The sequence below is a fragment of the Fulmarus glacialis genome, unplaced genomic scaffold (genome assembly GCF_000690835.1).
Source record: "Fulmarus glacialis isolate BGI_N327 unplaced genomic scaffold, ASM69083v1 scaffold23927, whole genome shotgun sequence".
Lineage (NCBI taxonomy): Eukaryota > Metazoa > Chordata > Aves > Procellariiformes > Procellariidae > Fulmarus > Fulmarus glacialis.
This window is the reverse complement of record NW_009225480.1, coordinates 58,121-72,277: the sequence shown is the minus strand read 5'-3', so window position 1 is coordinate 72,277 and position 14,157 is coordinate 58,121. Positions and strand designations below refer to the sequence as shown.

The window sequence follows — 14,157 nt, the reverse complement described above, 5'->3', positions numbered from 1 at the left end:
GGGGCGGTCGGGGAAGGCTCTGGCAGTTTCTAGAATCTTTCATGGTTCCGAGGACAGCCTGCAGGGGGCGCTGCGCGGTGGCGCGCGGGGAGGCTGCTCCCGCCCGGAGGCTCTCCTCCGAATCGCTTAACGGGCGCCGGCCTGACTGGGGCGTTCGGAGCCACGTCTGATACCTGCTCGATTTACTTTATAATTTCTTACTTTGTTAGCGTTTTAGTTAAGGATTACGGTATTGCACTTGGTCTCCATTCGTTCTGTAGCAATTGAAGTGCGGTCGTGGTGGGAGAGGTTTTCCTTTTCGAGTTAAATCTGTCGTTCCTGAGCTTCGACTCGTGTAGAGGATATCCTAGGCAGCAGGTTGCCGGTCAAGTCCGGCTAATCCATCTGTAGGACGGAGTAATGAATTCGGCTGGGCCGTATTAGTACATGAGTCGCAGTTGTGGATAGTGTCTGCATCTGAAGATAATAGTTGTATGAGCAAAATAGGAGGTAGTTGGGAGAAAAGGAATGTACTACAAGTAGAGACTTTACTGTGAGAATCGACTACAGAGTAATGCAACTAATGTCTCAAATGCCGGGCTAAGTTCTCGGTTGCGTTTTTCTTTTTTGTAATGTGTACTTGATCTGTGACGAGGGGAAGTAAGTCATATATTAATCAGTAAATTAATGGAGGGGAGATGAAAAATAGTGTGTTACCCTAAATGGTGCAAACCAAAGTGAATGTAAAGCAAGTCTGTAGTTAAAATCTTGTATCTAGTTTCTGCATTCCTTAAAATTCCTGAATTGTTACTGGTAGGAAATAAGACAGGGGGGAAGGGGGTGTTCCTGTGGTACTGTATTTGAAACCACATAGTTAAATACCTTTATCTCAGATTGCCATTGTCGCTGTGTGTAAAAGTGTATGTGCACCAAGCTGTTGGGATGGGATTTCAACTCCCTCTCTCCTTGCAGATGCCGGAAGCTGTGCAGACTCAAGATCAACCAATGGAGGAGGAGGTGGAGACCTTTGCCTTCCAGGCTGAGATTGCTCAGTTGATGTCTCTGATCATCAACACTTTCTACTCCAATAAGGAAATCTTTCTGAGGGAGCTGATTTCCAATTCATCAGATGTAAGTACATTAACTTCTAGACTGGTTTGTGTCAATAGGACTACTGAAATTTTTAGGAATAGTCAGGGAGTGTTAAAGCCTGCCTCTTCTCTTACAGGCTCTGGACAAGATAAGATACGAGAGCTTGACCGACCCAAGCAAGCTGGATTCTGGAAAAGACCTGAAAATTAACCTGATTCCAAACAAGCATGATCGCACTCTGACCATTGTGGATACAGGCATAGGGATGACCAAAGCTGACCTGGTCAACAACCTTGGTACTATTGCCAAGTCTGGTACCAAGGCTTTCATGGAAGCACTGCAGGCAGGGGCTGATATATCCATGATTGGTCAGTTCGGTGTTGGCTTCTACTCTGCCTACTTGGTTGCAGAAAAAGTGACAGTAATCACCAAGCACAATGACGATGAGCAGTACGCTTGGGAGTCATCAGCTGGAGGATCTTTCACTGTCAGACTTGATAACGGTGAGTATTAAATGTTTCTGCTCGAGTATGCTTTCTGAACATTTCTGGCATTCAGATACCTACTCCGTGCATTGAAAAAGACAAAAACAACAGGTAAAACGGGTAGTACTAGTCATGTGTTAGATCAGCACAGGCACAGCTGTTCTCTTACGCTTCCAGCTTGAGTAACTATTGGTACATGATAAGGGAATGCAATCTCCTTAAGCTTATTTGAAATACATGCTGGGTACAGTAAGCTTAAGGAAGTTGTCTGTAAGGCTGTTTCTGTACACAGAAGCTTACGTTTTCCCAATGGTGAAGAAATTACTGATACGGGAGTGCCTTTTTAAAGAAGGCTTATTTTAGAATTGGCCAAAGCCTAGTCTGCTCCTGAACAAGTAAAACCTGTAAACTTCCTTTCTAGGTGAACCTTTGGGCCGTGGAACAAAAGTCATCCTGCATCTTAAAGAAGATCAAACTGAATACCTGGAAGAACGGCGAATTAAGGAAATTGTGAAGAAGCATTCTCAGTTCATCGGCTATCCTATTACACTCTTTGTATGTACCTTGCTTTAAATACTAAATAATTCGAAGTATTGCCACCTTAAAAAAAGTGAATTTTTGAAATTTAAGAAAGAGCAGTTCATGCGTATTTTTTTAATTAAAATTGTTACAGACGTTAATGGATGTACCTCTTTGAAATTCAATTCTGTTAATTACAGCTTTATTTTACAAAGCTAAGTAAAATATGTGTTTTACCAAGCTAGTAGTATCACAGTCTCCACAGCATTGAGTAAATCAACTACATGTTGATGTATTGTTAGTATAATGAAACTAAATAGCATAAATACCACATAAGCACATGGAAACAAAATAACACTTGTGTCTCAGAATGTCCTTGGTTGAGTGCAGGAGGAAAACTTGACACCATGTTTACACAGTTCCTACCAGCTTTGTGAGACTACCTGGGATACCTGAGGGCTGTTAATGAAAAAACGTAGACGTTTCTCAGTTGAACTAATGATCTCTTCTGTAGGTGGAGAAGGAACGTGATAAGGAGGTGAGTGATGATGAGGCTGAGGAAAAGGAAGAGGAAAAAGAAGAGAAGGAGGAAAAGACGGAAGATAAGCCAGAGATTGAGGATGTTGGTTCTGATGAAGAAGAAGAAAAGAAGGATGGAGATAAGAAGAAGAAAAAGAAGATTAAGGAGAAGTACATTGATCAGGAAGAGCTCAACAAGACCAAGCCCATTTGGACCCGGAATCCAGATGACATTACCAATGAGGAATACGGGGAATTCTACAAGAGTCTAACTAATGACTGGGAAGACCACTTGGCTGTCAAAGTAAGTTCTTGTCCTCCTTCAGGCACAATTGTTTTTGCCACTAAAGCTGGAAGCTTGCTAAACATGCTACTGATCTCTGAGGCCATTGTCTCAGATCTTGCTGTGATAAGTTGCTTAGTATTTGGAGTCATGCTGTTGTTTAGAACACTTCTACTATGTGAGGGTGACAGTTTGTGCTACAACTATTTTGGTTGCTTGTAGGGCTGAGTTTATAACCTTAACCAAATCCATACCTCAATTTATTGTAAATAAAAGTAAGTGCAGAAGCCTTCCCAGTTTGTAGCTTTGTTGCCAAATCTAACTGTAAAATTTAAAGGAGATTTCAAATAAAGGTAAACTTAATTCTTTGGGTTTGATGCTTAGTTCTGAAAAGGCCTACAGCTCAAGGGCATGGGTAGGTGAGATGTAATTGTCATTTTTGTGTGTCTGTAGTGGGAAGTGCTGTAAGAATACACATGCTTCCTGAAGTCCAGTATATAGTATAGGGAACTAAATATGTCTTCTGAATGGATCTACTTGCCTGGTAACAACTGAACAGAAAGAACTTACTGTCTTCTGAATGGATCTACTTGCCTGGTAGTACAACTGAACAGAAAGAACTTATCTGTCTGGAGAATGTGCTTGTTCCTGACCAATGTCTTGCCTACTACGTTGAGTTTTTTCCTGAAATCTCTGTTACTGTTTGCCTTCTGCTGAAGAGCTGTTAAAGGGTTACTAAAGTGAGAGCCGTAGAAACCGGTTAAAATGATTGTCTTGCTTTCTCACAGCACTTCTCTGTGGAAGGGCAGTTGGAATTCAGAGCTCTCCTGTTTGTCCCACGGCGTGCACCCTTTGATCTGTTTGAAAACAGGAAGAAAAAGAACAATATTAAGCTGTATGTACGCAGAGTTTTCATCATGGACAACTGTGAGGAACTGATCCCTGAATATCTGAGTAAGTATGTTTTTGAGGAAGGCATTTCACAAAATACTAGAGAAACTGCTTAGCAACTTTGTCGTTTCCCTTCATATTTAAAGAAATTTGGGAGAGGGAAGGCTGAGTCCTAAACAGAGCTGATCAGCGAAGTATCTGAGCAGTTGAAGAAAGTACTGTTTAGTTTTGTGTTGTCTAGAATTCTGTAGAAACCAATTCATAATTTTAAAAGGGCAAAGCCACCTAGGTGGTGAATGGTAACCTTGATTTCTTTGAGACCTGGAAAGCTAATTCTCACTGTCCTCTTCCAGATTTCATGAGAGGTGTGGTAGACTCTGAGGATTTACCTCTGAATATTTCTCGTGAAATGCTGCAGCAAAGCAAGATCCTGAAAGTGATCCGGAAGAACTTAGTGAAGAAGTGCTTAGAACTTTTCACTGAGTTGGCTGAAGACAAGGAGAACTATAAAAAGTTCTATGAGCAGTTCTCTAAGAACATAAAGGTTTGTAGTCTTTCTGCTTAATAGTATTTTCTGTAGAAGCTACAGATTTTTGTTACGCCTGAAATATTAAACTACCACAGTTTAGCACTTCCCTAAAGGAATCATTAATAGTTTTTATGTTCTACTTTTGTAGCTTGGTATACACGAAGACTCCCAGAATCGCAAGAAGCTCTCAGAATTACTGAGGTATTACACATCTGCATCAGGTGATGAAATGGTTTCTCTGAAGGACTACTGCACTCGGATGAAGGAAAACCAGAAACATGTCTATTACATTACTGGTGAGTTGGTAACAGAAATTGTCTGTAAATGCAAGTACCTATGTAGGGTTATCTTTTGGGGGGTTAGAAAATGGAAAATAACCATGGCAGTTCTCCTGGTGAATTTAGAAAGAAACAAACTGGGGTTTTAAGGGAAAAAAGCGATAATGTAATTAATTCTGTATAAAAGCAGTTACATTTTCAGTCTCTGGCTAAGTTGCACTGCTCTCCAGAACATTAGTTGAGGTGTCAGTTGCGTACGTGATCGAGAAACCCTAGTATGTCTCCTGAGAAGACAGAACTTGCTGTGTAACTTCCACCAAATCTCTAAGTACTATAGTATTTCTGAAGTAAGTGGATGCTGCACAGTGTTAAAACCATGTAAAGTAAAATTGTAGTTACAATTCCTTAATATGGTACTATGTCCATGAGGACAGCAGAACTGGCCAGAGATAATTACCTTCTCTATACTGTAAACTCTGCCCTTGCTGGGAGTGCTGCTCACGATGTTCCCTGTTAATGACACTGACTGCTTCAGTGCTAACTGCCGTCCTTAGGAACTGTACCATTTAATGAGCTATTAGTCTTTGAGGTGCCTTTAAGGTAGCTTTGTGTTCTGGCTTTAGCAAATAAATTTAGCCAGGAGTATCTGAAATCTTAAGATCTAATGCTTAAACCAGTTTAATTGACTATTTGGGCATCAGATATCAAGGCTTTTTTCAAAAGGTAAATGCTGTACAGGGCTTCTCAGTTTTCCTCCTTGGCAGGAATGGGAAACATTTCTTAGCTGGCATTTCAGGAAATGGAAATTCACTGCCAAACCAGTGAAGTGTTGCAAGCTGTGGTGTCAGTTTGAAGGGCTTGAGTCTCTTCAGGTCAGCCTAATTTTTGCAGTAGCTTGTGTACCTGTTTTGTGCCCCTTTTTTCCCTGGTACGGACATCAGGCATCACTGGAAATGTTGCATAGGCGCTTCCAGAAAACAAACAAGCTGCCATGCTGCAGTGCTGAGGCTCAAACCACAACTGTGGCATTCTCGCTTCTTGCAGGTGAAACAAAAGATCAGGTGGCCAACTCTGCTTTTGTGGAGCGTCTTCGCAAACATGGCCTGGAAGTGATCTACATGATTGAGCCTATTGATGAGTACTGTGTGCAGCAGCTGAAGGAATTTGAAGGCAAGACCCTGGTTTCTGTAACAAAAGAGGGTTTGGAGCTTCCAGAAGATGAGGAAGAGAAAAAAAAACAGGAGGAGAAGAAAGCCAAGTTTGAAAACCTTTGCAAAATAATGAAAGATATCCTTGAAAAGAAAGTAGAAAAGGTAACTAGGAGTACTGAGTTTGTCTATATGTAACAATTTGTTTAATGATCTGAAATGAAGTTGCTGCAGCGAAGGCTCAGATAACAATATCTGTTACAACTGCCTTTTCTGAAAGAGATCACAAGATACAGCTTTACAGATACAAGGTGTCTTTGTTTCGATTTTTAGCGAAGCTAAGTGGTTCTGTTGAGTTGGTATTGCAAATTCTTCAGTTCTGTCTCGTGAGTCTTGGGTCTTCCATGACATGCAGCAACATTTCAAAGTTGAACCTTGGTTTACGGTTGGATTCCATGATCTTAAAAGGTCTTTCCCAACCTAAATGATGCTATGGTTCTGTGAAATCAGTGGGCATAGTAAATCAAGTGTACGTGTTGAAATGTTAAATTACAAACTTCTGCTTTATATTCACTTTTCTAGGTTGTTGTGTCCAATCGTTTAGTTACTTCTCCATGCTGTATTGTAACAAGTACATATGGCTGGACTGCCAATATGGAGAGGATCATGAAAGCGCAGGCATTAAGAGACAACTCCACAATGGGATACATGGCAGCAAAGAAGCATCTGGAGATTAATCCTGATCATTCCATCATTGAAACACTGAGGCAGAAGGCAGAGGCTGATAAGAATGACAAGTCTGTGAAGGATCTTGTCATCTTGCTGTATGAGACAGCGCTTCTGTCCTCTGGCTTCAGTTTAGAAGATCCTCAGACGCATGCCAACCGCATTTATAGAATGATCAAACTTGGCCTGGGTGAGTTAGAATTCTGTCCTGTCTCCAGTAGACTCTGGGTGTGGTTACATGCCCTTGCAGGGTATGGAGTGTCTGGAGATGACCTTGGTGCTTCTTTGTACTTGTGGAAAAGGGGGAACCCTCAGATGAGTTGAAGTGCTAAGGAGAATAAAGCTTTGAGTTTTGATCTCGGCATTAATGGTACGTGTCTTTCCTGAACAGGCATTGATGAAGATGATACTGCTGCAGAAGAAGCTAGTCCAGCAGTTACTGAGGAGATGCCACCTCTTGAAGGAGATGATGACACATCACGCATGGAGGAGGTGGATTAAAACAGTTTACAGGAACTCATGAATGTTTCCTTGGCTAATATGAATAAGTTATATTTTGTATATTATGAATGTTACCTGCCAAAAAAAAATCTTTGACACTTTGTCTGCATTCCCTCTTTATATTTATTTTCGAAGATGTTATACCTTTATTTTTGTTACATTGCTTTTTCAGCTGATGTGAGATACAAATGCCATTGAGGGAATATTTTCTTTAACACTGTACAACCCTAAACAGGCAAGTAAGGAGTAGTTATTTTTGTCTGTATTAGCTGGTTGCAGGTGGCAGGGCTTTTGACTTATTCTTAATTGCCAGAAATGTGGGAAAGAACTAACAAAAGATGGTATGACATCAGGATGTTCAAGTTTGTTTAGCGTTATACAGCTCTTCAATTCTAAACATGTCTAACATATGGTACCTAGTAACTAGGTATCTAGGAGAGCTGAAATACTTGGGGAAGCTTTAACCCTTTTGCTCCTAACAAGGTCTTGATGTTTAAAGTTGTTTTTTATACTGTTTAAGGATTCTGGATTGCACTCTACCATAGAATAGAATCCACTGTAAATCTCTATTGTGACTTATGCAACTCTGCATGTACAGTTCAAACCTAGAACTGTAAGAATAAAAGTGTTAAGAATGAGCTGTGTCACTGACTTGTCTGTTAACACTCGGAACAAAGCCTGCTGCTGTTCTCGCCATTGGTTACTGCTTTGAATCTTGAGTACTAGCTGCTGTCTTGTTAAATCTGTAGTTAATACTGAATGTTCTGCAATGCCACTACAAACAAGCAGAAAAGTCAGGCAGTTCTCAAAAATCTTAAGACCGTTTTAATCTGAAAAACTGATCATTTGCCTCAAGTTAGGTTTAACTGGTGTTGATACTCCAGCAATTTTTTTGAAGACTTTGCAAATGGAGCTAGGCTCCTGAAGCTGCAAGCCTGATTGATCATGCTGTTCTGAGGTGATGAGTTTGCATGTGAAATGAGGTGGTCAGCACTACATCGTACAGGCTTTCAAGAAACTACTAGTGGTGCTGTATTCTATGTTCCTTGGCCTTCCTCTTTGAAGGAGAGTAGTGAAAGGAAATGGGAGTTGTGCTAGCCAAGCAAGCTTTTGCAGATCAGATGCCCTTCACTGATTTTGGACAGATACCGTTGTATTTATAGCAAGCTTGAGTTTAATGTACTCATTAGGGGAGGAGGGTAGGGGCAAGTTGCATCTTGCCCCTGTTCTCTGACAAGTCTTGATTTAGTGTACTATTTCTATTTGTTCTTACCTGTCTCAACCAATATTTGAGCGCTGTTTCCCAATGCAAAATAATTTACATATGACAAAGGTGTGTTGACTTTTTTGTAATGAGGTGAAAGGACAATTCACTTTGGTGGTAGCAGTATCTTTCAGGTGTCTAAAACAATCCGCTTCCTGCAAGCTAATTCTACTACTGAAGTAGTTTGTTGCACAAGTTCTTCTGCCTTGCTGTGTCAAAGCAGCACTTCTCTGGGCGTGGGGAGAGTCCAATTCATGCTTTACTCCTAGGCTAGAGCAGTGGGTGCACTAACGCAGTTTTGCTGACTGATGAGTTAAGTGGCCTTTTGGCAGTCACTTCAAACTGATGTTTTTGCATGTCAGTTGACAGATATGCTCACATTCTTGCAAATCATTCTGAATTCTTTCTCCAAAATGAAACTAAATAAGGGATTGGATATGAAAACAAAAAAACTGCTTCAGTACTGCTTATACAATTGGTGAAGGCTGCCTGTTTTTTCTACACCCCAGCTGGTCCACTGAAACTTCTGTGTTCTTTAGATCACACTTGTATTAGATCATGTTACTCTACTTCCATAGGGAGATGCTCAGAGTAGTAACTGAGTGAGGAAGTAGATGCCACTTCTCTTCTATGGTTCAGAATCTAAGTTTATGGAAGGAAACGTGTCTTTCAAAGATACTTCTCTCCTACAGTTCCCAGTGCTTTATGTGCCCTGTCACATGTCCAAAGCTTGTTCCAGCTCTTGGTGACTAGAGGAATTGCCTTGTGGCACCTACAAAATAGCTTGAAGTCATAGGTCACTGCATGTGAGGCGTTCATCTTCCACACCTGTCATTGTGTCATGGCATAAAATGTCCAAAATCACTCCACATTATGGGTATCTCAGACTGCAGAAGAGATTGGTGCCTACCATGTTAGTGAAAGTTAGAAGCAAGGTGAAGGTAGGCAATGTCAAAACAGAAATCCTTGGGCAGTGAGGCAAGAGATTTGGTTCCCGCCATGTCCTGCCTGGGGCCAGACAAGAGCTACTTAAACCTCAGTATCGCCATTTCCAGTCAGTAAGCATTCGTTCTGTTTGACGCAGCGTGACTAGGGTGAGATGTCTTTCGTGCATTCCATTACCTTCTCGTGCCATAGTAATGAATATACTGTTCCTATAGTAATGAGTATGACATCAAAACATGCAGTCTTCTGGCTTCTGAGGAGTTGCACAGTTAAAACGTGTGTACATCAGTACTGACTTGCAGTTCGGTGCATGGATGACAGAAATGATCAGAAGGTAAACCTTTCCATCTTGGTGATGCTCAAATGTTGAAAGCTATCAGGTTGACAGATTTCAGTCTGCTTTAGGTAATTTCTCCAAGGCCTCACTGGCAAAAATTCTTATTCAGTAGTATTGTGCCAAAACTAAGGACTTAAAACCAGGTGGATTTTAAGATGTATGTCTTGTGACTAAAATATATTTTACAAGACCTTTATAATACGTAAAACATTGTGAAAATATCTTTGAATTAGTATGTTGAGATCTAAAATTTACAGTGAAAAAAGACACTGAAGGCAGAGTTTTCCAGCTGGGCAGTAAAGTGATGGCTCAAGTCCTCGACTCAAGTCTTTATCTCCCTTGAAAACGGATTTATCTGTTAAGAGAAGAATTTAGGTGAAACTTGTAGGTTATCTCCAGTATTTCTTGCCGTGAGAACGTATTGGTGGTTTGAGTCATTGCCTGCGTTACACTGAGTAGTCGGGCCTTAGCTCTTGCACAAAGGACACGACAGCAGGTTTTGCTTTGGTGCGGAGTGCGGAGCTCCCCTCTCGTCTGCCAGCTTTTTGCTGAAATACATCTCGGGAAGTGAGGACACCGTTATCACAAGTTCTCTTGCTCAGCTACCTGTTGTAGCAGTTCACAGTCTTTGTTTCTCGTGTTTTGTTATTGTTTTAACAGTAGATAAAAGTGTTGCAGAGCACCACAGCGGAGTCCAGGAAAGGCTGGGTGTGCTAATAAGAACTTCATTTTTTTTCAGGGCTCTGACCCTACGGTGAGGGGGACAGTACAGTACTGCTCGGGGCTTACAAGTTCATTTCTGAACTTGGTGTTACACTCTCTCCTTGCCTCCTGGTTTAGAGCTTATACTGCTGACAATTAGACGAATCATTCAAGTTCATCAGAACATTTTCCTACTGATAATGATCTTTTTGAAATCACACCAGGGTTAAGGGATACTGAATTCAGAAGTACCTGATTCTGCTGCTCTCTCTGGAAGGAAACTACTCCGTGTGTGTGTTTTGGATTTTTGAACCTTAGGAGCTAAAGTGCTGGTGCCCCTGTTGCTCTAGCAAAAGGCTCCCACTGTTGTGTTCCATACAGTCTAAATTTTGGATGGCAGCAGTGAAGAAAAGTACCTTTTATTGTCCTAGAAATTGCAACAATCAATTGAACTTGATGGATTTCCAAATGTAGCAAGGAAAGGAACAGAAAAAATACGTGGGTAAATTCTGTGTGATGAATGAGGGGGGAACTATATTCATTTTTGAAATAAAAATGCATCTAGAATGTGCTGTTGATAGCCCACATACATAAACACTGTTATTACAGCATTCATGGGCAATGATGTGTCTTGCTGATGAGTTTTTTGCAGGTATTTTGCATTCATAGAAACACAGAATCATAGAATAGTTTGGGTTGGAAGGGACCTTTAAAGGTCATCAAGTCCAATCCCCCTGCAATGAGCAGGGCCGTCTTCACCTAGATCAGGTTGCTCAGAGCCCCGTCCAACCTGGCCTTGAATGTTTCTAGGGATTCATTTACATCTAACTATGAAACGTTCATTTATTCATGTTCTTAATGACCTTATTTGGAGGTCTTGACAGTAGAAGTCTTGGCAAATAGATAATTTCAGATGGTCTTCTGTCTGTGCATAAATTAAACTTTTCTCGTATCATGATTTGCTTAATAGTGAGGACACCCTAAAGAAAGAGTGACTTGAATTTCAGATCTGTTTGTATGTTTCTGCTACTTCATTATGTAGTGATCTTGTTTAAATGTTTTTATTTTCAACAAAGCAAACCTTACCTAGGAAACATCTGAATAAGTCATACTGGACAATGAAAAGTGATTTCAGACAAAGATTTGGTTTTGTTTTAGCAAATTGTATAAAACATCGTATTTTTTAAAAATTAAGGCTAAAAGAAAGAACCGGTGAATAGAACTCCATCCAAAGTATGGCTGGTCCAAGGAGGAGCAGATGTGGTTGTATCAGAGGAGCGTTCAGTGTCCTTAGCAGCGGTGGTGTGAAGAGAAGACGGAGATGCGCATTCTTTTGTACCAAGGTGCTGTTTCGATGGGGTGGTGACGAAGAGGAGGGTGCGAGGCAGAGGGTGTTTGGCTCTACACTGCACGGCATTCTCCTGATTTGAACCATTAGCAAGCACTTCATTATTAGTGCTTTAAAATACACAAGTATGGTTTCCAAGTATATTTCACTATGTCGTTTTTTTCTTAGCTATTTATGACTGGTTGTAAACGATATTGTTGAGTTGCCTTTCTGTATTAAAAAACCCCATAGTCCATAATAGTTTTTAAAGCAAAAAAAAACCCCTCTTTTTTTTTTTGAGGAGGGGCCTTTTCAAGTACTGTTCCACTAGTTTTTCCTGAAGCAGTATTTAAAAAGCTGTTAACAGGCTTCTGTTGCAAAGTAGAAGTTGCATAAAAAGACGTGTAGAGTGATTTCTGAAATTATAACGGTGATAGTCTCTCCTGCAAAGTGCCCCCGAGGGTTGTGCTCTCCTTGCTAAAATGCTCTCCAGCATTCTTGCTTTGCTTTTGCTGGCCCCTGTGGCAGACAGTTTTGTGCGCTAGAAGTCTGGGGGAAACCTCCCACCCAGATATACCTCAGTGATTCCTTTGGTGGGAAATGGACCTGGTAACACAGAACTCGCCTCGCTCATTTGGAGTAATTTTATTTTAGTTTTTAGATGCTTTTTGTGGTTGCTCAGAAGACGGATCACTTCACGCAGACTGCAGTATGAATTTCAGCTGTAAACATCAGAAAGGAATTAAACCTCTACTGATGCACAGCATGCCAGAGGCAGTAGATTTGGGAGATGTTTTCCATTTAGAAGATGCACAACTTGTTCTTACACCTGGAAACTCAGTCCTGCCAGATACAGAGTCCCATAGTGATATTTATATGGAACCAGAAAATGATTTTCACACACCAATGGAAATAATTGGTAAGGAGACAGCTGCTTTTCCATCAAAATTAGTGGAATCGTATGAACTGTCTCAGAAACCTAGAACTACTGCAGAGTCCGAATGGCCCCGGATGCCTGAATGCCCTTCACCCATGGAGATTGAGCCTTCGAGATCTGTGGGATTTCCAGAGAACTCTATTACAGCTGCTCTGCTACCAGAATGGGACGGTGACGTGTGTGAGCAAAGAGCAGTTTCCAATTCTAGAACGCACTGGTGAAAAATTAAGGAAAAAAACCTTTATGTGCCCTGAAGTAGGTATGGCAATAATAATAATAATAATAATAATAATATCCACAATACTTGGTCCTGTCACTAATGTACTGTGAAATTTCTGAAGTTATCCTAAGGTTCCTTTGTGCAGTGGTTGAAGTTGTGTAGTAGAATTAAAGCTTCAAAATCATCATTATGGATAGGGCAGGGTCCTGCTTACTTCATGAAATCCCATGGTAGATCCGTGCTGAATCTAGGCAACTACAACTAAAGGCCTTGTCAATTTTAGATGATTAAGAAGGACAAAGTCCATCTCACTGTCCCAATTATTGCTGTCTCTCTTAAGAACTTAAAAGAAGCGCTAGTTGATGGAGTTGGGAAGGCAAGGCTTCTGGAAGAGCCACCCCCTCCTTCAGACTTCTTGGGTTTTTTCCAGGGAAACAGGAGCACAGGTTCAGCTAGATATGGAAATACTGTGCCTTTTTTTTTTTTTTTTTTTGATTAAGAGTAATGCAGTTTATGTACGACTGGGATATTCTTGTTGCCTTCTCTCCCAAGTTGTTACTGAGGCATTTGAGAGTGCGACCGTACTTTATAGTGTGCTGACTATTGCTCATTTTCTTCAGGTTCTTCAGTGGATGAGCTAGAGAGTTTGCCATGCTAATCCCTTCTGGAGTTAGTAACTTAAATGCATTTGCTATGTTTTATCAGTTTGGAACAATACACTTGATTTTGGTCATTTTCTAAAAGTGTAGATACTAGTTTTGGTCAGAGCTTATGTATGTCGAGGCAGATCTGAAAATGAAGCATTAAGGAATCAGGAGATACACCTCTTGGTCGCATGGTATTCTGTCCGTGTGGTCATAAAAGGTATCTGGCATTTGACAGTGCCCTGAGAGAAGGGGAGGCATTTTTTATTTTTCTACTGTAAGTTGTGCAAATATGTATGTGTACAGCATCTTCATTCCCAAGAGCTCCCAGCTGACGTATGAACTGTTGTAAGAGGTGGCCAGATCACTCATGTTACTCCCTATCTTTTTAAAGAACAAAACTCCAGTTAAGATGCCAGGCTCCATTCCTGAAGCAACACTGTGTGAAATGAAAAGGCTCAAATGCAGTGGGGCCAGTCCTTGTAACCACCTGCCATGGAGACCCGTCAGTCCCTTCTCTTCTGCCTGAGAGGAGAGCACGAGATAATGTTTCCTAATAGTACCACCTAGCAGGATTTCAGCAACTTCGGGGCCAGGATGTTACGAAAATGCTCCAGGAAGCTAAGCCAAATGTTAAGGCAAATCCATAAGGGAGGGTTGTGCTAGCTCAGTGAAGACATTCTTTGCAGATGCTGACTTAGACTCTTAACTGTCAGCGTGTACTGCAACACTGGTGACCAGGTGCACCATTTCAGTCTGAAATTAGATCCCGAGCAGTAGACGATAACAGATTGTAACATTCACTGAATGGAGTCGTGAGAATTAGGAGTT

At 41.0% G+C, this 14,157-nt stretch overlaps 1 protein-coding gene across 2 annotated transcripts; it reads left to right on the top strand.

The window, feature by feature from the left end:
* Nucleotides 1-889: 889 nt before the first annotated feature.
* HSP90AA1 (heat shock protein 90kDa alpha (cytosolic), class A member 1) lies at nucleotides 890-7,588 on the top strand. Of its 2 annotated transcripts, XM_009582499.1 has the most exons (11): nucleotides 942-1,110; nucleotides 1,208-1,278; nucleotides 1,423-1,574; nucleotides 1,978-2,111; nucleotides 2,590-2,898; nucleotides 3,666-3,831; nucleotides 4,122-4,312; nucleotides 4,446-4,593; nucleotides 5,620-5,888; nucleotides 6,306-6,639; nucleotides 6,841-7,588. In XM_009582499.1, the coding sequence occupies exons 1-11, from the start codon at nucleotides 952-954 to the stop codon at nucleotides 6,948-6,950; spliced, it is 2,043 nt and encodes a 680-aa protein (XP_009580794.1). In that variant the 5' UTR covers nucleotides 942-951; the 3' UTR covers nucleotides 6,951-7,588. The 2 variants fall into 2 exon arrangements, with proteins under 2 accessions (XP_009580793.1, XP_009580794.1); XM_009582498.1 differs by having other exon boundaries at nucleotides 890-1,110; nucleotides 1,208-1,574.
* Nucleotides 7,589-14,157: the final 6,569 nt, after the last annotated feature.